Raw genomic sequence first — 19,607 nt, forward strand, 5'->3', positions numbered from 1 at the left:
AAGGTTGGGAGATGAAGAAAATTTTGACGGATTACCTGAACATAAACGATTTAATATATTTTAAGTACGCACCGATCACTTCCGTTGACGTTGAACGTTCTTTCTCTATGTACAAAAATATGCTGACCGATAATCGCCGTGCATTCAAATTTGAGAACATAAGAAAATGTCTTACCATACAGTGCAATAATTTTAACGGTAAAATTACGAAAAAACTTATTAAACATAATAATACCTTTATTAATGTTTTTTATTTGTTTTATGTTACAGATGAGCATGAAGACGATAGAGATGAGGGATGAGTCACCCGTGTAAAAATTATTTTTATTATATTAAGTACCTACCTAATTTTTAGATTTTTTTTTTTATAATAATAATTTATTAATAATATATTTTATGCATTTTTAAAAAAATTTTATAAAAAATTAGCTGCATATTTTAAAGCATATTTTGACGATTTTGACTGCATATTTCGATAATTTTAAGTGCAAGAAGTCCCGAACCCTAATCATTAATAAGTAAATTCTAATACCATGATTCTAAACAAAGTTATTAACCCGTCACCGGTTGCGCGGGGTAAATAATCTGGAGATTATCTTGGAAGTTTATTCATAAATACATGTTTTTCCGTAATTATCTGTAATATAGTTTGGTAATTACGATTAGCTTATCAAAATCTCATCATAATTCGATAATGACATTTACTTCATCGAAAACTATTTTAGTTTGTTCGGTGCATGCGGGTCGAGAACAATTTATTCGTTTGGACAATATTTACCCCGCGCGACTGAAGATTAATTTTTACATTTTTTTTCAATTTCATTTTCTCTTGATTATTATAATAAAAAACATGGACGAAATTGAGAGACGGCGGATTGAGTGTCTATTAGAAAGCATAGAAGAAGATGATTTATTTGGAGGCTTTTCAAGTGATGATAATAATAATAATACACCAACATAATATGAACCTCATGACCAAAATACGGATACAGAACGGTCAATTTCTAGTGCAAGTTCTATCGGATATATTTCTAATGAATCAGATTCTGAATATTCGTACCATGAATCTGACGATGATTTACCTATATCTATGAGACGCAAATTTTTTATTGGAAAATACGGAACAAAAAGGAATAAAAAACCAAATGTTCGTGTAAGAATCGCTAATTCTAATAAAGTTACAGAATAAGCAGGAGTTAAACTTATAGCTAAAAGTGCAAAAACAATTTTGAAGTGTTGGATGTTATTTTTTTCAAATGATATGTTGGAGCATATAGTAAAAAATGACGAATATATATATTGAAAAAGTTCGACCTAATTACAATAGAGAAAGAGATACTTCGGAAACATGTGTTCGCGAAATCAAAGCCCTTTAGGGCATATTATATACAATTGTTAAGTTAATTTTTTTCAAAAAAATTTAAAAATTGTTTATCATTTATTATTTTATTTTAGGAGCAATAAAATGTAATCACAGATCCACTGAGGATCTTTGGAAAATAGATGGGTGTGGAGTAGATATTTTAGCATGTGTTCTGTCGGAGCATAGATTCCGTTTTTTACTTCGTTGTATACGATTTGATGATATCCGAGGAAGAGACATAAGAAAAAAATTGATAATATGACTCATATTCGACATATATTTGATTTATTTGTAAATTTACTTGTTATTTACTTGTTCTTTTAGGGTTAAATAAGCCCGCAAAATATGGACTAAAAATGTTTGAGTACGTGTTAATTCCGTAGTAGGGGTCGTTGTGTGTGGTGATGAAGACCTGCAACTTAACGGAATTTTAATTTTTTGGATGGGTGATATATCTGATGACGCCGAGTTTATCGATGCGCGTTTGATAGTTATATCTAGGGTTGACGGTATTGAAATTTGATACCGGTATTGCGGTATTAGATTCGGTACCGGTATGAAACGGTATACCGTAATACCGGTATGTACCGAAAAACCGTAATACCGAAAAACTGTAACACCGGAAAACCGTAATACCGAAAAATAGTAATACCGAAAAACCATAATACCGAAAAGCTGAAAAACACTGAAATGATATTATGCTTAGGGAGTAAACAATTTTTAAAAAACATTATATTACAATCTAATATGTTACATTATATTTATTTTATTATTTAATTATATAGAGGGTATGGCAAAGAAACTACCTTATTTAAAAAAAATAATAACACGCAGTGTCACAGTGTAGGGGATGTCTTTTTTAAATTTTTTTCAATTTACAGTCATTAAAGTTTTAATTTTTTTTTTTAAATCATATTATTAAGGCGATAAAAAAAATAAGGGCCTTTCTTTTTGTAATAAGACAAGATAGATGAAGGAGTACCTTCCCCTCTTAGGCTTTTTTTAAAATTGATTTCACCGACACATCAAAAAAACATTTATGTTATATCAGGGTTTGTAAAAGGCGAAAAAAGCACACTCTGAAAGTGATTACCAAAAAGCTGAGCACACCATTAAATACAAGAACTGTCCCTTAATATTAAAAAATTATTAACAAGCACTGTCTTTGACATAATTAAAAATTATTAACTCAGTATAAATACTATAACGTTAACACAAATTTTAAAAAAGTATTAGAATTAGTCATTAGATATTACTTAGAAATAAATTTTGATTCATTGATAAAAAAATGAGTTCCTCGGCATGTCCTGGAGATAGTAATGACCGATGATCTGTAATAATATTCCCTGCAGAGCTAAATATCCTTTCACTAGGCACACTGGTACCAGGTATACATAAGTAATTCATCGCTAGTAATGATACCGTAGGCAATTGTGAATGATATAGTTTCCACCACTGAAGAGGATCGGCATCAAGAGAAATAAATGGCAAGGATACATATTTTTCCAATTCAATTTGGTTTAAGGCTTTGTCGGTCACATTGTTCATAACGGGACAGTTAAAGTTTTCTAAAAATGCTGCTAATCCTACAGCATCATTAAAACAATTGATATCATTAATATTATAATTTTGGTAAAAATATTTGAATAAAAAAAAATCAATCTTTACATACCATCATTTTTCTGGACCTTGAGTTCTTTACTTTTAGCTTGGTTGCCTATTTCATCCATTTCAAGTTGAATTGTAATTTTGACTGTATCTATATCTCTTGGATCAATATATGCTGATTTGTACCTTGGATCCAAAAAGCATATTTTTTGTAAAAACATTCTACTTTCTTCTTTATTAATGTAACGTTTATGAAATGGTCTTTTTATATCATCCTTTAAATGATTTTCAATATGATCTAATAAATTATCAATTGTATTCACACTATCCACATGTGTATCAACATCATCATCACTAATGTCTCCACAAACTTCATTAGTGTTAAAATATGAATCTATATTATTATCCTTAAGTGTACATTGACTTAGGATTGAAAATAATTGTTCGCAGTCCCCAAAATTCTCACTATTATTCGCTATAGATGATTCTTCTTGTGTTAAGGCACAAGTAAAATTTGATGAATTTGTTTGAAGCAACGTTTTTTCAAGTTTTGTATAAACTGGCCAAATTGAAGAAGCTGTAGCAATCTTTTCTGCACCCATATGTTCACCAAGTGTTTTTAGAGGTTCAACAATTTTGCACATCACCAAAATAAGTTTTTGTTCGTTGCAGTTGGGAAGACATTTTATTTTTCTTGATTTCAACTTAAATAACACATCATAAAGAGCATCATCATAATTATCTCTTACGAACTGAATAGCAGGTAGATTAGTCCACCATCTTGTAACACATGATGCTGGCATAACTTTTTGTGGAAGATCGAGTTTAATTTGGGCATCTTGAAGCAATCGACGTAAGTTTGAACTATAATGGAATGTATATCTTATTTTAGAAATATTAGAAATAATTATTTTGACTGGATTTAAATTCATAGATGATGTAACTCCATTATTTAATGTGTGACCAAAACAACTAATATGATTTAAGCCCATTAACTGAACAGCTTTGATCACATTAGTTCCATTATCTGTAGCTGCGGCAGAGACTTTTGATATAGGAATATTCCAATCTTTAAGTGTAGATTCAATAATATTTTTTAAATTAAAGGCAGTGTGGTCTACATCAAGAATAGCGCAAGCCACACAATATGTTTGCAGAACCCAATCACTATTGATAGTATGAGCTGTTATGCCAATGTAAGGCTGTTGTGCATTGGAAGTCCAACAATCAAATGTAAGCAACAGAAATTGTGCTGAGTTGAGTTCATGTTTTATTTTACGTTTTACCTCAAAGTATAAAGCAGGAATTTTGTTGTCAGCAAAAACTTGGCGACTTGGGATAGTATATCCAGGACATATGACAGGCATTAGTATATCCAGGACATTATGACACTGACATATCCATTTTTTTTTTTTCATTTATGAGATTTTAATGAATAATTATTATATCTCGACAATTACATTTTAAAAATTAATACAATAAATAAAATAAAAAACATTAAACTGAATTATCATTGTAAAGTTCACACTCTTAGATTTGAAGCCCTGTTTGTTTTATAAAATTTAGTGTGTGTATGATTAGCTTAATATTTTTAGTTGAAAGGGCGTTAATAAGAGAAAAATTGATATCTAGGGTGGAAAACCGATTTTTTAACGTTGTTCTTTGTATAGATAGGGATGAACAATTTAGGAGTAAGTGTTGGAAATCACAATATTCTCCACCGCAATTGGGTAGGGGACAATATGGACTGTTGTTGAGACCCAATTTAAACGAATGGTGAGGTAGTAGGCTATGGCCGGTACGTAATCTGGTATATTTGGTTATGGTGGCGCGGCTCATTTTTAGCGATTGAAACCATGGTTGTCTTGGTATGTTTTTGAATAAAGATCTATAACTTGAAGCATAGGACTCTGGTAGGGAATCCCATTCCAACTTCCATAGCTCCTGTGTGGACATATCTATTTTAATTTATATTATTGCATGGAGGCATAATTAATGTATACCTAACCAATAACCATTAACCATAGGATAACCGGCATAACTGATAACTATTAGTAAGTTTAAGTATTCACTTCAAACTGTTCAGCAAATAACCGGTATACCAAAAAACCGTCACAAAACGGTACAACGGTTTTTCGGTATGCACCGGTATTACGGTATTACGGTATACCATTGCAGCGGTATTTGTGCAGAAACCGGTTAACCGGTTTTGACGGTATACCGAAAAAACCGTCAACCCTAGTTATATCCCCGCCTGTATTGCCGAAAGTTGTGTGTGGTGGCGTGGTTGTGTGTGTGTGTGTGTGTGTGTGTGTGTGTGTGTGTGTTTGAGGCGGCGGCGTGGACAATAAAATTGTCCGTCGACTCATTTCCCGTTTCCCGAACGCGGCGTGTTCCCGGGGCAGTCACTGTTCCAGTGAGGACCTTCACAAAAATGTAGTACATTCAACACTACTATTAAATTTGTCAGATAGTTATTTTTTAACACAAGGAAAGTGTATTTAGTATTTACCATTAACAGCATTTGGTGTATCTAATAGATCAGCTATTTCTGAAATTACATACTTTTCAGCCTCATTAGCATTCTTCTATTCCAAATGCAACTTTTTTGAACCTTGGATCTAACAGAGTAGCTCTTGAAAAACTCGGTGTTATCGTTTGTTTTTCAAAATCATCAAAACGTTTTGTTGTATTGCTAATCAAATTTGTTTTTAAAGCTTGTCCAATTAGCGTTCTTGGCATTTTTGTAACCAACGAATCTTGTAAACCTATTAATAATTATTTACTCTGTTGTATCATGTATGCAAAAAATATATAAAAAAATATTATTAACTAGGTTAAGTAAACATTCATATGTAATTATTATGTAATACAATAACAATTAGTATAATTTTAAGCAGAGTCAGTAAGTATAATGTAACTAGGTTAACCTTTATATCGATACTACCAATAGTGCTTCGATTGTAATATTGATATATAAGTAATATGTGAAGACAGAAAGAGGGTCAGTGAGTGGTGATCATGTGACTCGATTACCACTGACCACCAGTGTTAGAGCCAGGTGGCGATCGTGTGACTCGATCGCCACTGGACGTCAAAGTTTAATAAAAGTGCTTATTATAGTATATAGTTTGTTTATTTGTATACGTCTGTAATCGGCGTACACGACTACTCTTAAGTTATGTACTTATAATATATGGTGCACTATATTGAAATAATTACCTCTTATCAATGGTATCACTTTGGAAATTGTTGGGTATTGCTCTGCAGAAAGCTCTACCGTTAAACAATTGAAGGGTCTCAACAAAGGTATTATGTCTTCAACTATATTACATTCATCGTGGTCAAGGACAATTGGTGGTTCTGTTAAGGAAATTATTGCTATTGTTAGAGGTTCTTTCAGTTGTACAAGTCTCTCCAACATAAATAAAGTACTGTTCTAACTCGTACGGACGTCTTGCTTTACTTTTAATACTTTATTTATACCCAGCTGTTTCTGTTTTTCTATTAATATCCTATTACCAACTTCACTTCGTTTGAAGAAAGATACAATGTTGCGACATTTCTTCAAAATATTTTTTAATCCTCCTGTTTCATCTGTATCATCCTCCTCTGAAATTTCTAGTGACTGCTGCACAATTAAATTTAACTTGTGAGCTGTACATGGAATCTGTGGAATGTCCATTAACCTTACGGCTAATTTTATATTCGCAGCACCGTCCGTTACAATTGCAACTACCTTATTTAAAATAGTCCACTCCATCAGTTCTTTTGTCATAACTTGGGAAAGATAAACACCTGTATGATTAGACTCCAATTTTTTGGTACACAGAACAACAGTACTTAGCTCTCTTAAATTTGTGTCAACAAAGTGAGCGGTTAATGTCATAAAGGAGTCGGTATTCATAGAAGTCCAAATATCTGTCGTAATTGCTATATGACTTGCTGCATTTAATACAATTTGCACATTTCCTTTTACCTTCTCCATTATTTGAGGTATAATTGTCCTACCGAGGGTTCTTCTGCTGTATATTTCGTATCTAAAATAAGTTATAATATGCATATAGTTAAATATTTTCATAATAAACAATAGTTAAATCATAAGAAGTTATTTGATTTTAGATGCAGTATTATTATAATATATTTTATAATGTGTAAAATCTATGATCATCACCTAGAATCTAAGAGCTTTATCATACGACAAAAGCCTGAGTTTCCTACAATCGACAATGGTTGTAGGTCCTCAGCGATCATCCGAACAATCGCTTCATGAAATTCATTGATTTGATGTTCTGACACAGTTCCAAATCTAAAAATATATTTGAAATGTTTAATTTGAGGATTAAGACTATAAATTTAAATAATTATGAAAATATTAAAATGTAGTATGATACTATTATCCTTTTAACTTCCTGATTAAAAGTTTCCTTCCAGAGGCATAACTTAAAAATTACTTAAAATGTTTCCAAACCAGTAGGATAATGATTAAATCTGAAAATATAAATTAAAAATCATCAAATATTTTTCAATACACCAATTAAATGTGTACAATATTAAGAATTAAGATGAGTGGATTTATGCAAATAATTATCAATAAGCAAACAATATAAAAATATTACCTGTTGGATAAAACCATTTGTTTTTGTCTTGTCACTATAGGCCCAGTGGTTACTATCTCTGCCCTAAGAATCACAACACTTGTATTTACTTCCGATGTTCCTATTCAAAATTCAGTTTATAACTTGTTTATTATAATATTGTTTATAGAAAACTCTATTTTATTATCTGATCAAGTTCAATGAACTTTTAGTTACCTGGTGTATTTTCATCTTCTTCACGTTCTTCATTTACACGCATGTGATCCCGGTTTAAAACGGTAAAATGTTTTCTATTTAAATGGTCTAATAAATTTGAAGTACTATTAGATCGTTTGTAGGTTTTGCACAATGTCCAAACGACGAATGCATTTTTTTTTGGAAACGGCATTTTTAATGATCACTTATCAGTAATCAGTAATCGCACAATTATAAACGTGGTTTATGAAAGAGTGAGTACTAAGTAAAGCGCATGAATTTGTATTTGAGAAACGAGTAAACGACACAACGTTAGTAACATTACTCAGTGATAATCAGACGATTATTGACAAATATTAATAAAATAATTAATAGTTGATACCAGATAACAATAAGTGTGATAAGCGCGTATTAAGACCATAGACCTATTAACTATGGACAGCGCATTCCACCCCGCTCTGCCAACAATACTAGGTGATCCTATAACTGAGAGAGAAAGAACACAAAGTAGTGAATCATGGAGGAAATACTAAACTTTTTTTATTTCCATTTCCTTTATCCATAGGTCCATAGCCTTTATCATCTATAAGACTATAAACATACTATCTATAAAAGTATAATATAATATTTATAATTTTAATATTAAATTTTAGTCTCTACAACTGTTTGAAATAAAAAAATAAGAATTCAGGGTTTTTTTTATAATTAATTAATTAAATTGTTAAATAAAATTTAATGAATCATGCTTAAGAGGCCGTCACACTAGGAAAAATCGACCGTAGAACATGGTTTTGTAATTCCAATAGTTCTCAGGCCAGATTGGTCGTAGAAACATGATTTTTGTACCAAATTAAACATGAGAAGTTGTACTAATAACCTAACAGCGTATTCTCTCGGACGTTGTATGCGTTTCACTTTTAGTGCGACGGCCTCTTAAGGGATCATTAGTTCATTATTGTTCAATAAATGGTAAGTGATTGTTTATGCAATCATGAATTAGTAATTCAATTTTATTAATAAGATGATTATGTTCTAACATACCTGGAATACATGGATCAGATGATTCATTATCTAAGTCTGATAATGTCAATGTAACAATTTCATTCTCTTCATCAGAATCATAAACTGCATTAGAATCATTAAATAATGATTTACGTGAACCTAATAAAAATATATTACATTTTTAATACATTGTACTTTGTACACATTAACTAGAATTACAATGTACAATTATTTGAAACTTACCTGGATTATAAATACTTGGTACAGCATTTTCTTTCAATTTTTTTGTTTTAAAAACACTAGTTGGTGTGATTTCATATAAACTAGGGTCAAAATGAAGCTCACATACTTTGGTTGTTTTGGTTGGTTTGAACAATGGATTGTATTTTGTAAGAAATGAAATCCATGCTTCACCGATATCTCCTTTAGGAATGCTAAGAGTATTGTAAGTTATGTTAATAATGTAATGTTATAATTTTAAATCTATAACTTCTTGGACATAATATTTAATTAATGGTACTTACTTATGAAATTTAATATTTTCACCACCTTTGGAGTTGCAGCCTTTAACACGGCAAGATACAACCATCGTAAACACAATAATTTAACTTTCAAACTCAAAAACAAACTCAAAAAAACGCAAATGTCACAAACATTCACAATTTAAATAAGTTTGATATTTGGTACATTTAACATTATTTGTTTAAAACAAATCAGTAATCACAATTTTATCACGTTATCAATGAAATATAACGATCGGCAACATTTTATTGTATCACAATTTTTTATTTGGCAGTAGGCACACTGCAAAACACTACTTTGTCTCTTTTCTCACTCGACTATATCGTATCCTGACTTCTCTCTCTAAGCGCTGTCCATAGTTAATAGGTCTATGACTAAGACGTAGTGATCTATGGATTATGGAACTATTGATTTTTTAATTGAATAGAAATGTCGGTAGTTTGTATTCGAATGAAAATGTCGATAACTTTCAATCGAATGAAAACTATTCGATAGTTATTGTAAAACAATCGATTGACTAGATAGTTACAAACAATCGAATATGTTGATAGTTTTCATTCGATAGTGCCCATCACTAGTATTGACGCGGCGCGCGAGTTGATTTTTTTGTGCCACGAACTCCCTAAGCGATTGCGATAGGTCAGGCCAACCTATCTATACGTGTTTGGTGCAATATCGATTCCGCTTTGTGTATAAATCGTACCGGGTCCTCGGGCGTTGTTCCGAGGAACTCCGGCAGCGAATGTTTCGCTGCACATACGTCGTCGTATGGTATCAGCGTCGATTGTTGTGACGCATAGGTGTATGTGGAGGAGGGGGCACGGTATAAATTTGGTGTGTCATCGAAACGTACTGAACGGTCGGCGTGCTGGTTACCCGCGGACGGCGGTTCGCGTGCCGCGGAGTACCTCGTACCGTATTCCGTGTTGTTCGATAGCACTGTGTGGTGGGGGCGGGTCGGTGCTGTCCCTTCCGGTTGGTGTTCCCGTGCTTGGCGTGCGATACCCATTTCTAGGCGTCGCATTGTCTCTGCAATGCGACGTTGGTCGTCGCCAAAGCGGGCCATGCAGTCCTCGAGCATTCCAGACTGTGCCCATGCGCCGAGTTTTCCGCCGCTTGCCGTACCTCCTTAATTATTGAACGACTCGCTTGGATCATGTCCATAGCTTGTTGGTGTGTGGGTGTGGGTGGTTTATTGGCGGTGTTGTTCGGTGGTTGGGCGGGTGATGATTCGACCGGTTGGTTTTCACTTTGTCCGGCGTCAGGCATCTGACCTGTTGGCGGGTTATTTCGGGTTAGAACCCTCTCGCGCTCTTGCGTTCCCACCTACCTACGTCGTGCGTCGCGCGCGGTGTAGTCGCGGCTGGTCGTTACGTCCTTATGTAATATGTTACATAACGCAGGTTTTTCCGTTATCACCAGCTAACCACGTTTTTGTCGGATCGCGTCGGAGACTTTTTTCCAAGTCGCGCAACGGGGGGGTATATGATGGTGGTAGTAAGGGGTAAGATAATGAAGGTTTTCACTTACCGGTGATTCCTGTTCGGGAAGCCAGTTGATGCAGACCTGTGGGGAGCCGCGTGGATGGTGTGGAGAGGTGTCAGGTGACCAAATGAATACAAAAAAAAAACAACTTTCGAATGTGATGGTTGACTTTATTGAACTGATAAAACAAGGTTGGTTATGGCTAGGTTTATTAGCCCTGTCGGGTCCCGTTACGGAAGAGAAAAGATTACCAATTATATTTGATGATATTATTGTGAATAAAGTAATTTATATATTTACCTATTTACGTGAAACCTTATTTTAAATTTTCAATCCTTAGCTATAAAAGTTGAACATTTTATACATTTTTAACTACAAAATAATTATAAATTATTATTTATTATACTTTAAATGCTTATAAATAAAAATGTGCCTATGTATTTTTAATATTTTTCAACTGCTATTAGAACGATATATCAGGAGCCTTCTATTAAATTTTCAAGCTTTTTTACTCAACAGATAAAATTGTATTGATATTTATAGAAAAAAAACTAAAAAATTAAAAACTGACAATGTCCGTAAACATCTCAAAAAGAGTCAAAATATTTTCAAAATTTTACGGTGTATAGAAAATGCTAATATAAACATTCAGTCAACATTTCATGTCCTTACGGTCATTTGTTTTATAGTTACACCAAAAACCAAAATCGATTTTCTCAAAAACAGATTTTGCGTAAAAATTCCCGTTTTTCCTTAATTTTTCTTTTGTTTTTCACGTCGCTTTTGAAAACTACTGGAAATTTTTACCTTTGACCCCCTAAAGTACCAACTAGATTCACTTTTCTACCAGAAAAGTTACTTGTTGAGAAAATCCAAGCAATTGTACTGTCCTAAAAGGTGATGACCGACACAAAAATAAAAAAAATAAAATAAAAAAAACACACACATCATTGTAAAATCAATACATTCATCGCTTCGCTCTGAATCTAAAAATATTATGAATTCAAAATATAAAATTTACTTAATGTGATGGATGAAATTGATGCGCATTAACGAGTTTGTTAATATCTGTCTCAAATTTACTCAAAAACAGCCGTAAATCACCGCGTTCGGTAACAAGCAACCGATTTCTCTTTTTTGTTAGCAGTGTTGCTACAGTACTTAATCCACGTTCAGACATATACGATGATGGGAATGCCATCATAAATCGTTGAACAATCGTACATAAACTAAGGTACAGTTCCATGATTAGGTTTTGCAGCCAAAATTCTTGATAGCCGTTCTTGAATTTGAATTTGATTTCCTCATTTGTGGTCAATTCTAAAAGTTATTCTTCGAACTGGAATGATTCTGTTGTGTTGACATTTGAAAAAGGATCTAATACCCAGTCTGGTATGTCCATGTTTGAAATGTCCAGGAATTTCAGGCGTTCACTGAGATTTTTTGCAACTAAATGCTGGCAATGAATGACGCAATGTACAGTAAGCACGTCTGTAACTTTTTTTTTTAAATACGCTCTGAAGCCTTTGTGACGCCCTGTCATAGCTGGGGCACCATCAGTAGCAATTGAAATAATATTCTTCAGAGGGATTTGCTTTTCATCACAAAACTTTTCCAGTGTATTAAATATGGTTTCTCCTTTTGTATTTGTCTCTAAATTTCTCGCAAATAATAGTTCTTGACATATTTTCTCATTTTTTATAAACCTCACGTATGATAACAATAATGCTTCATTAGTTGGTAAAGTGGACTCATCCAACTGAATTAAAACAATATCACCATTCCGCTAAATCACATGATTCGGAAACATTTGTCTAAGAACAGCCAATGAAATACGCGCTGTATGGCTGGTAGCACCATCTTGTTGATACCATAGATCTTTATCATGTACTCCTAATCGTTGTAATTCAGTTGGCAAGAAGTTGTTCAACATTTCCACATAACGTTCAGATGTTACGGTCACAGTCACCATTGTTTTCCTCGAAAAAGTACGGACCCAAAATGCCAAACGATATAACGCTACACCATACAGTTACTTTTGCAGAATGCAAAGGAGTTTTATGTAACAAACTAGGTTGTTCTGAACCCCAAAAACGATAGTTTTACTTGTTACCACACCACATAAATGAAAATGTGCTTCATCTGACATTATCAAATTAGACATCAATTCATGATTTTCGTGTAACAATTGCTGAAATCTGTTACAAAATTAAATTCTCGTACTAAAATCATTCGGAAGGAGTTGTACACTATCTGTACTTTATATGGAAAATGTTGTAAATCATTATGTAAAATTCTTCGAACTGTTCTGGTGGACAAGTTCAACGACTGAGAATGGCGTCTTGCCGAGCCTTGTGGACTTTGATCGATTGCTTGACGTACTCGTTCAATGTTTTCTGGTGTTCTTACACTTTTTTGGCTGCCTTTAAAAGTTGTTAAAACAGAACCAGTATTTTGAAATTTATGATACCAGTCTAAGATTGAATTTCGTGAAGGAACATTACCTCCAATAGGAATATTGAATTGTCGTTGAAAATTTCGTTGTAGAGTTATAATAGATTTACACTCAATAAACGTCGTAACGGCAAAAACGCGCTGATTCACAGGCCACGTGTCCATGATTACTGATAAAGTAAAACTAAACATCATAAACTTTAATCTGGTGACAAACTAGTTTATCTTATCTACTTTAGTACCTAACCGCAGTACTCTATAAATCATCAGAACCCACTGCCCCACCCTGTATATTAGTATGTCGTTCAAACTGAATAGCATTTTGGAACATTCCTACTTTAAGGGACACCTTTTTCTGCAATTAATTTGTTTGAAACAAATATAGTTAAGTACGCTGGAAACGATGGTGAAGTCAGAATTTGGCGCTCGGACATAGTTTCGAAGTTATATGACACTCAAATGGGGCAGTGATTACACAGTTTGCGGCCATCGTCACTCCGCTCCGCAAATCGAAAATATCCCTCGACTTCCTATGCAACACCACCTTAAGTAGGTCACAGGGTAAGTTATATCGGAGTATATAGGCAGTGATTGCACAGTTTGCGACACTCGTCGTTGGCTCCTCGGCCAAACCTGAGAGTCGAGATCCCCCGCGCGGCATTACAAAGTATGGTGTTCCGCGCATTCGCATAAACGTAAATTCGCTAACTTTGAAAGGCCATAACTTCGAAACTATGTTCGAGACCCAAATTCCGACTTCACCATTGTTTTCAGCGTACATAAGTTTAAAAAAAATACAAAAAAAAGGTGTCCCGTAAAGTAAGAATATACCAGCATTTTATTTGATCTTACCGCCAGATTGGTCCGCGTTCGTTTGTGTTCTCAGCCTAAATAATGTAAATAGACATTAATACTAAATACACCAAAATAGTAACAATTTATTAAATACCAATGTTTTTAAATAGATGCCTGGAACTAGATGTGCTGTTGCAATATGCCAAAATAGTTTACAAACAACCATGAAAAGATCCAATATTATGTAATGCTTGGATAAATGCTTGCAGAAAAAAGGATGAATGGAATCCTAAGACCATCGCAATTTGTAGTGTTCATTTTGTTAGAAGATCAATTTGAAGTAGATTTAAGAAGTCAATTGATAAACATCAAAACAAAAAAAAAATTGTAAACATCAGGTACCTAATTAATTAACTACATTATTATTAATTTAAAATTATTAACCTAGGTATACCCAATAATTCTATTCTTTTTTTAGCTGTTCCAACACAGAACTTGAAAGAGAATTATTTATCAAATATACCAACTGACAATACAATTTCCCAACAACTTGAAGAGTGTGTTTTACAAACTCAATGCCTAAAGGAATCTTTAAACACAGTATTTAGCGACACTCAGTTACAATTAATAACTAAAAGAAAAAAAAAGTTATATGGGGAACAGAAGACATTTCAGAATTATCACAGAAAATATTATCAGCTTACGAATACGAAAAAAAAAAGATCAAGTCATAGGACCACACAGCCAAATGCAAGTTATCATGGCGAGAGGCATTTTTAAAAACTGGAAGCAACCAATATATGTGAACTTCGATTAACAAGTTACGCCAGAAATTCTGAAAATGCATATACTGTGGTAGCTTGTGTATTAGATTATGATGGTAGTAACGTAGGATTATGGAAAAAGTTCGATATAACTAAAGATAAAACATTTTTTCTTCATCCTATTACAAAAGAAAAAATCTTTTTTTTAGCTGATTCTCCACACATTCTTACACTTATTCGGAACTGGGTGTTAAATACCGGATTCATTCTTTCTGACGTCTCTAGAATAAATTCAGTACCATTAGAAGAGTTACTAAAAGTTACTCGAACTGAAATTTCAGTTTGTCACAAACTAACACAAAAACATTTAGACTGTATAAACTTACACATATTAAACAAAACAGTTAATAATATTCTGTCCCTAGAGACTGTCTATTCACATTATTTCAGTATCATATTTAAAAGATATTATTAAAGATCCAGCAAATAATTCTGAAAGAATAATTAAAATTAATAAATTAAAAGAAAAATAGATACAATTGTACAGAAAGATTGTTGGGACCTTGACGATATTCTATTAGAACACAATATTATGTTGATTCTACCGTTGTACCTATTTTTTTTTATCTATAATTTAATATAAAACTACGGTTATCTACTCAGGTTGGAACACATCGTATTATCGACCCATAATAAACAATAACCCTGTTTCGTGTACAGCTCTAGCTGTATGTTCCCCTCATATTAACTATTAATTAAGCTTTTTATTGGTATACAGCCTTCAAGGATACCAAATCAAATTATATTTTTTTGAAATTTTTACAGATTGCAAGAATCTAATATTGATCAATCGTTTGATAAAATTACGAGCACTACCAATTTGCATACATTTTGATTGTTGTGTAATTTAAATATTATAATAACAGTATTATTACACACACCTGGATTTTTCTTAGTGCTGTACATGAACTACATAAGGGACCATTTAAAATATGTACTTGTTTTTCTGGCCAACATTCAACTAGAGCAGCGTTTCTCAACCAGTGGTATGCGGAAATTACGCTAAGAAAATACACTACAATTAACTGCTACAGTAAATTTAAAAAACCCTAAACTTCTATGCTATTGAAATTACAGTAGAACCTCGATTATCCGTGACTCGATTATCCGTGTTTGCGATTAACCGTGCTCACTCTTCCAAAAATTAAAAAATAAGTATGGACTGTAGATATATATGTAGTTATAATCGAACATTTTATATTACATAATACACGATATCGACAATTATATTAATGACATTTTTGACGATAATAATGTGAAGATAAGCAATATTGTACATCGATTATTATATTTATCGAATCACCTTCAGTTTGCTTTTGTCCTTCGCTATAGCTGAACGTAACGTGTGGTATAGCGTATTAATCTAATAATGAATGCTAAACGAAAACGTGTCGTTCTTTCTCTAGAGAAAAAAGTGTTGATTATTAACCGGGCTGTAGATCATGGTGAAAGTGTTCAAAAACTTGCAAATGAATTCGGCGTGGGTCAACAGACAGTTCGTGACTTAATCAAACAAAAAAATGAAATTTTCAAGTTCATATCTTGTGCAGAAGTATCAGCTAAGAAGAGAAAAACTATGAAAAAGTCATCATTATCTGACATGGAATCTGCTCTTTTTGAATGGTTTAAGCAGAAGCGTATTGAAGGTATACCGATTTCAGGGCCAATGGTTTGTGAAAAAGCAAAATGGTTTCATGAACATTTGAAAATTGAGGAAACATTTAACGCTTCACAAGGCTGGTTATTTAGGTTCAAAACTCGCCATGGCATAAGACAGCTGGACATTCAAGGCGAAAGCCTGAGTGGAGATTTGACTGCTGCAACACTATTCAATGACGAATTCAATTCATTCCTTTCAAAATTGAACTTGTCCCCTGACCAAGTGTACAACGCAGATGAATCAGGTCTATTCTGGAAAATGCTACCTTCGAAAACACTTGCTGCGCAATCTGAAAAATCAGCTCCTGGACATAAATCTAGTAAAGAACGACTTACTATTATGACTTGTTCAAATGCGACCGGTTCACATAAGATCAAATTAACTGTTATTGGGAAAGCTAAGAAACCAAGATCTTTTAAAGGGACAGAAATGAAATATTTACCATGTGACTATTACCACCACCCAAAAGCTTGGATGAACCAGGTTATTTTTAGTGAATGGTTTTTTAACGTTTTTGTACCATCTGTACAAAAATTTCAGAATGAAAAAGGAATACCAAAAAGAGCTGTTCTTCTACTTGATAATGCTCCTTCACACCCCTCAGAATCTACCCTGAAAACCCCGGATGGTCAAATTTTTGTCTACTATCTACCACCTAACGTAACTTCCATAATACAACCAATGGATCAAGGCGTGATTTCCTGTTTGAAACGAAGGTACAAAAAGATTTTTCTCCGTTATCTTTTGCAAGAAGATTGTTTTGATTCGATGAAAGAACTTTTGAAAACGTGGACCATAAAAGATGCCATTTTTGCAGTATGTAATGCTTGGGAAAATGTACCTGCAACTACGTTAAGACTTTCTTGGGCGAAAATTTTGGATCAAGACTATGATGACGAAGAAAGTATCGAAGATACGGTCGATAAGGATATAAAAGCTTGTCTTGATCTAGCTACATCTATTCCAGATTTCACTAATGTTGATGAAGACGATATTGTTGATTGGCTACAAAAAGATCTTAACGAAGAGGGATTTGAGCGTTTGAGTGACAGTGACATAGCAGTTCGTTATGGCAGCGTAAGTACACCATCTACCTCACAACAGCCTGATTCTTCTTCTGAGAGTGATAATGAAGAACATTTTGAAAAAATACAGACAAGCCAAGCAATGGAAGCAGTTGATGTCCTCTTGAACTTCTGCGAACAGGAAAATTTTGACTTCCATGACATTATTGGCTTAAGAAAAATTAGAAGTGAAGTAAGGAAAATTATTTCAAACCAAAAAAAAACAAAGACTGATCACTTCATATTTTAAGCCCTAATAACTTGTTGTATAAAATTATTGTATGTATATTATGTATGTATACATATTTCTAATTATAATTGAATCAAATTTTCAAAATTTCATTATTATAAAATTGTACCTATGTATTTCTAATTAAAATTAAATAAAAATTTCATTATTATAAAAAGTCTCGATTAACCGTGATTTTCATTTATCCGTGTGACCCCCTCCCCATCATTACCCCGGATAATCGAGGTTCTACTGTATATCATTTATTGATTATTTTAAGTTTTATTCTATTATTATAGATTTATTGTAATTTTACTATATACTGACTATGGCTGAGAGGATTAATGCATTTGAATGGTTAATGAGATCCAGTCAATCTGATGATATTCAAGGTAGTAATGATAATAATTTTCAAATTGGTGATCCAGATCCAGAGACAACTGAATTTATAAATGAACAACATGAAGAAAGTCTGATGACAACAGAAGAAATAGAGGAAGACCATACAACGAATCAAAGGCTGATTTATAGTTTAAATTTTTTTAACAAAATAAACAATAACCAATCTATGTGTAATACTTGTAAAAAAGTATTAAAAAAACCTTCATCAACAACAACCACTCTAGTAAGGCATCTTAGAATCCAGACTAAAAAATATTCTGAATATCAAACATGTAATGAGAAAAAAAATGAAAAAAGAAGCATTGAAAAGAAAAATTGAAGACACTACACAGAAACAAAACAAAATTCAAGATTCATTCAACTCAAAATCATATTTATCACAAAACAGTGCAAGAGCTAAATTAATTACCCAAAATATAAATGAAATGATTGCGTTAGATTACCAACCATACTCAATCGTTAAAGACCGTGGATTTAAGAACTTAACGTACACATTAGAGAGCAAGTATAAACTACCCACAAGACAATATTTAGCTTCTACTGCAATTCCTCAGCTGTATTCAAAAAAATTATCTCTACTTAAAGAAGAAATTAACACTGAATTGAATAGTATGCAATCCATATCATTTACTTTTGATATATGGACAAGTGGGGCTCAACAACCATATATATCACTAACAACACATTATTTAACAAAACAATTTGAGCTTCGTAACAAAACACTAGGATGTTCATACTTTCTAGGAGAACATGATGGAAAAAGTATTTTTCTTAAAATTAAATCTATGGTTAGTGAATGGAACATTGATATTTTAAGTTTAAATATTCCTATTTATATGGTCACAGACAATGCAAGAAATATAAGTTGTGCATTAAATAAATATAATTCCAATGATAACTTACATCACTATTTTTGTGCAGCCCACACATTACAATTGGCCATCCAAGATGCTTTAAAAGAAAATAATATAGAAAGTTTATTAAAAAAGTTTCGTCCAATTGTAACTCATTATAACCACAGTAACAAATCTTGGGAACGTTTACAACAAATTCAAGTTCGATTAAATCTTCCAAACCATAAGCTCATACAAATGGTCGAAACTCGTTGGAACAGTGTGTTTTTAATGTTGGAGCGCATAATAGAACAAAAAGAAGCAATTGTTTTGGATTTGTAAAATTGGGTAAAAGACATTGATATTACAGTAGGAGAGTGGAAACTTATTAATGGATATGTTGAAATATCAAAGCCTGTTCTTGAAGCAACAAAGGAATTTAGCCAAGAAGATATACCAACATTTTCAATGGTAAACCCAATAATATATACCATAGAAACAAAATTAAACAATTTTATTGTGAAAAATAGCAATACAGCTGCAGGATTAGGATTTGCTAGAAGCTTGAAAAAA

General features: G+C 32.8%; 6 protein-coding genes across 6 annotated transcripts; 2 read left to right on the forward strand and 4 right to left on the reverse strand.

Annotated features, from left to right (window-relative positions):
* Window positions 1–3,027: 3,027 nt before the first annotated feature.
* LOC132951465 (E3 SUMO-protein ligase ZBED1-like) lies at window positions 3,028–4,338 on the reverse strand. Its single transcript, XM_061023291.1, has one exon. The coding sequence runs from the start codon at window positions 4,336–4,338 to the stop codon at window positions 3,028–3,030; it is 1,311 nt and encodes a 436-aa protein (XP_060879274.1).
* Window positions 4,339–5,548: 1,210 nt separating this feature from the next.
* On the reverse strand, window positions 5,549–6,959 carry LOC132951474 (E3 SUMO-protein ligase ZBED1-like). The gene is made up of 3 exons (XM_061023303.1): window positions 6,416–6,959; window positions 6,194–6,334; window positions 5,549–5,739 (listed from the first exon to the last, which is right to left on the reverse strand). The coding sequence occupies exons 1-3, from the start codon at window positions 6,957–6,959 to the stop codon at window positions 5,549–5,551; spliced, it is 876 nt and encodes a 291-aa protein (XP_060879286.1).
* Window positions 6,960–7,425: 466 nt separating this feature from the next.
* LOC132951485 (uncharacterized) lies at window positions 7,426–7,957 on the reverse strand. The gene is made up of 3 exons (XM_061023314.1): window positions 7,786–7,957; window positions 7,591–7,690; window positions 7,426–7,462 (listed from the first exon to the last, which is right to left on the reverse strand). Exons 1-3 carry the CDS (start codon window positions 7,955–7,957, stop codon window positions 7,426–7,428), a joined length of 309 nt encoding a protein of 102 aa, XP_060879297.1.
* Window positions 7,958–12,100: 4,143 nt separating this feature from the next.
* Window positions 12,101–12,745, reverse strand: LOC132951492 (protein FAM200C-like). The gene is made up of 2 exons (XM_061023325.1): window positions 12,596–12,745; window positions 12,101–12,532 (listed from the first exon to the last, which is right to left on the reverse strand). The coding sequence occupies exons 1-2, from the start codon at window positions 12,743–12,745 to the stop codon at window positions 12,101–12,103; spliced, it is 582 nt and encodes a 193-aa protein (XP_060879308.1).
* A 3,470-nt stretch (window positions 12,746–16,215) lies between these two features.
* Window positions 16,216–17,820, forward strand: LOC132951503 (jerky protein homolog-like). Its single transcript, XM_061023329.1, has one exon. It carries the CDS (start codon window positions 16,216–16,218, stop codon window positions 17,818–17,820), a length of 1,605 nt encoding a protein of 534 aa, XP_060879312.1.
* Window positions 17,821–18,127: 307 nt separating this feature from the next.
* Window positions 18,128–19,376, forward strand: LOC132951520 (zinc finger BED domain-containing protein 4-like). Its single transcript, XM_061023330.1, has 2 exons — window positions 18,128–18,473; window positions 18,553–19,376. Exons 1-2 carry the CDS (start codon window positions 18,128–18,130, stop codon window positions 19,374–19,376), a joined length of 1,170 nt encoding a protein of 389 aa, XP_060879313.1.
* The last annotated feature ends 231 nt before the right edge of the window (window positions 19,377–19,607 follow it).

Source organism: Metopolophium dirhodum, chromosome 1, assembly GCF_019925205.1.
Source record: "Metopolophium dirhodum isolate CAU chromosome 1, ASM1992520v1, whole genome shotgun sequence".
Classification (NCBI taxonomy): domain Eukaryota; kingdom Metazoa; phylum Arthropoda; class Insecta; order Hemiptera; family Aphididae; genus Metopolophium; species Metopolophium dirhodum.

Coding starts and splice junctions, on each gene's coding strand:
- LOC132951465 (XM_061023291.1), bottom strand. CDS start 4,338: ATGCCTGTCATATGTCCTGGATATACTATCCCAAGTCGCCAAGTTTTT.
- LOC132951474 (XM_061023303.1), bottom strand. CDS start 6,959: ATGGAGAAGGTAAAAGGAAATGTGCAAATTGTATTAAATGCAGCAAGT. Junction 6,335..6,415: donor AAAGCAAGACGTCCGTACGA/GTTAGAACAGTA, acceptor TTTCCTTAACAG/AACCACCAATTGTCCTTGAC. Junction 5,740..6,193: donor AGTGATACCATTGATAAGAG/GTAATTATTTCA, acceptor AATTATTAATAG/GTTTACAAGATTCGTTGGTT.
- LOC132951485 (XM_061023314.1), bottom strand. CDS start 7,957: ATGCCGTTTCCAAAAAAAAATGCATTCGTCGTTTGGACATTGTGCAAA. Junction 7,691..7,785: donor AGAAGATGAAAATACACCAG/GTAACTAAAAGT, acceptor AATTTTGAATAG/GAACATCGGAAGTAAATACA. Junction 7,463..7,590: donor CAAATGGTTTTATCCAACAG/GTAATATTTTTA, acceptor TTATATTTTCAG/ATTTAATCATTATCCTACTG.
- LOC132951492 (XM_061023325.1), bottom strand. CDS start 12,745: ATGGTGACTGTGACCGTAACATCTGAACGTTATGTGGAAATGTTGAAC. Junction 12,533..12,595: donor CAGCGCGTATTTCATTGGCT/GTTCTTAGACAA, acceptor GTTTTAATTCAG/TTGGATGAGTCCACTTTACC.
- LOC132951503 (XM_061023329.1), top strand. CDS start 16,216: ATGAATGCTAAACGAAAACGTGTCGTTCTTTCTCTAGAGAAAAAAGTG.
- LOC132951520 (XM_061023330.1), top strand. CDS start 18,128: ATGGCTGAGAGGATTAATGCATTTGAATGGTTAATGAGATCCAGTCAA. Junction 18,474..18,552: donor ATATTCTGAATATCAAACAT/GTAATGAGAAAA, acceptor ACAAAATTCAAG/ATTCATTCAACTCAAAATCA.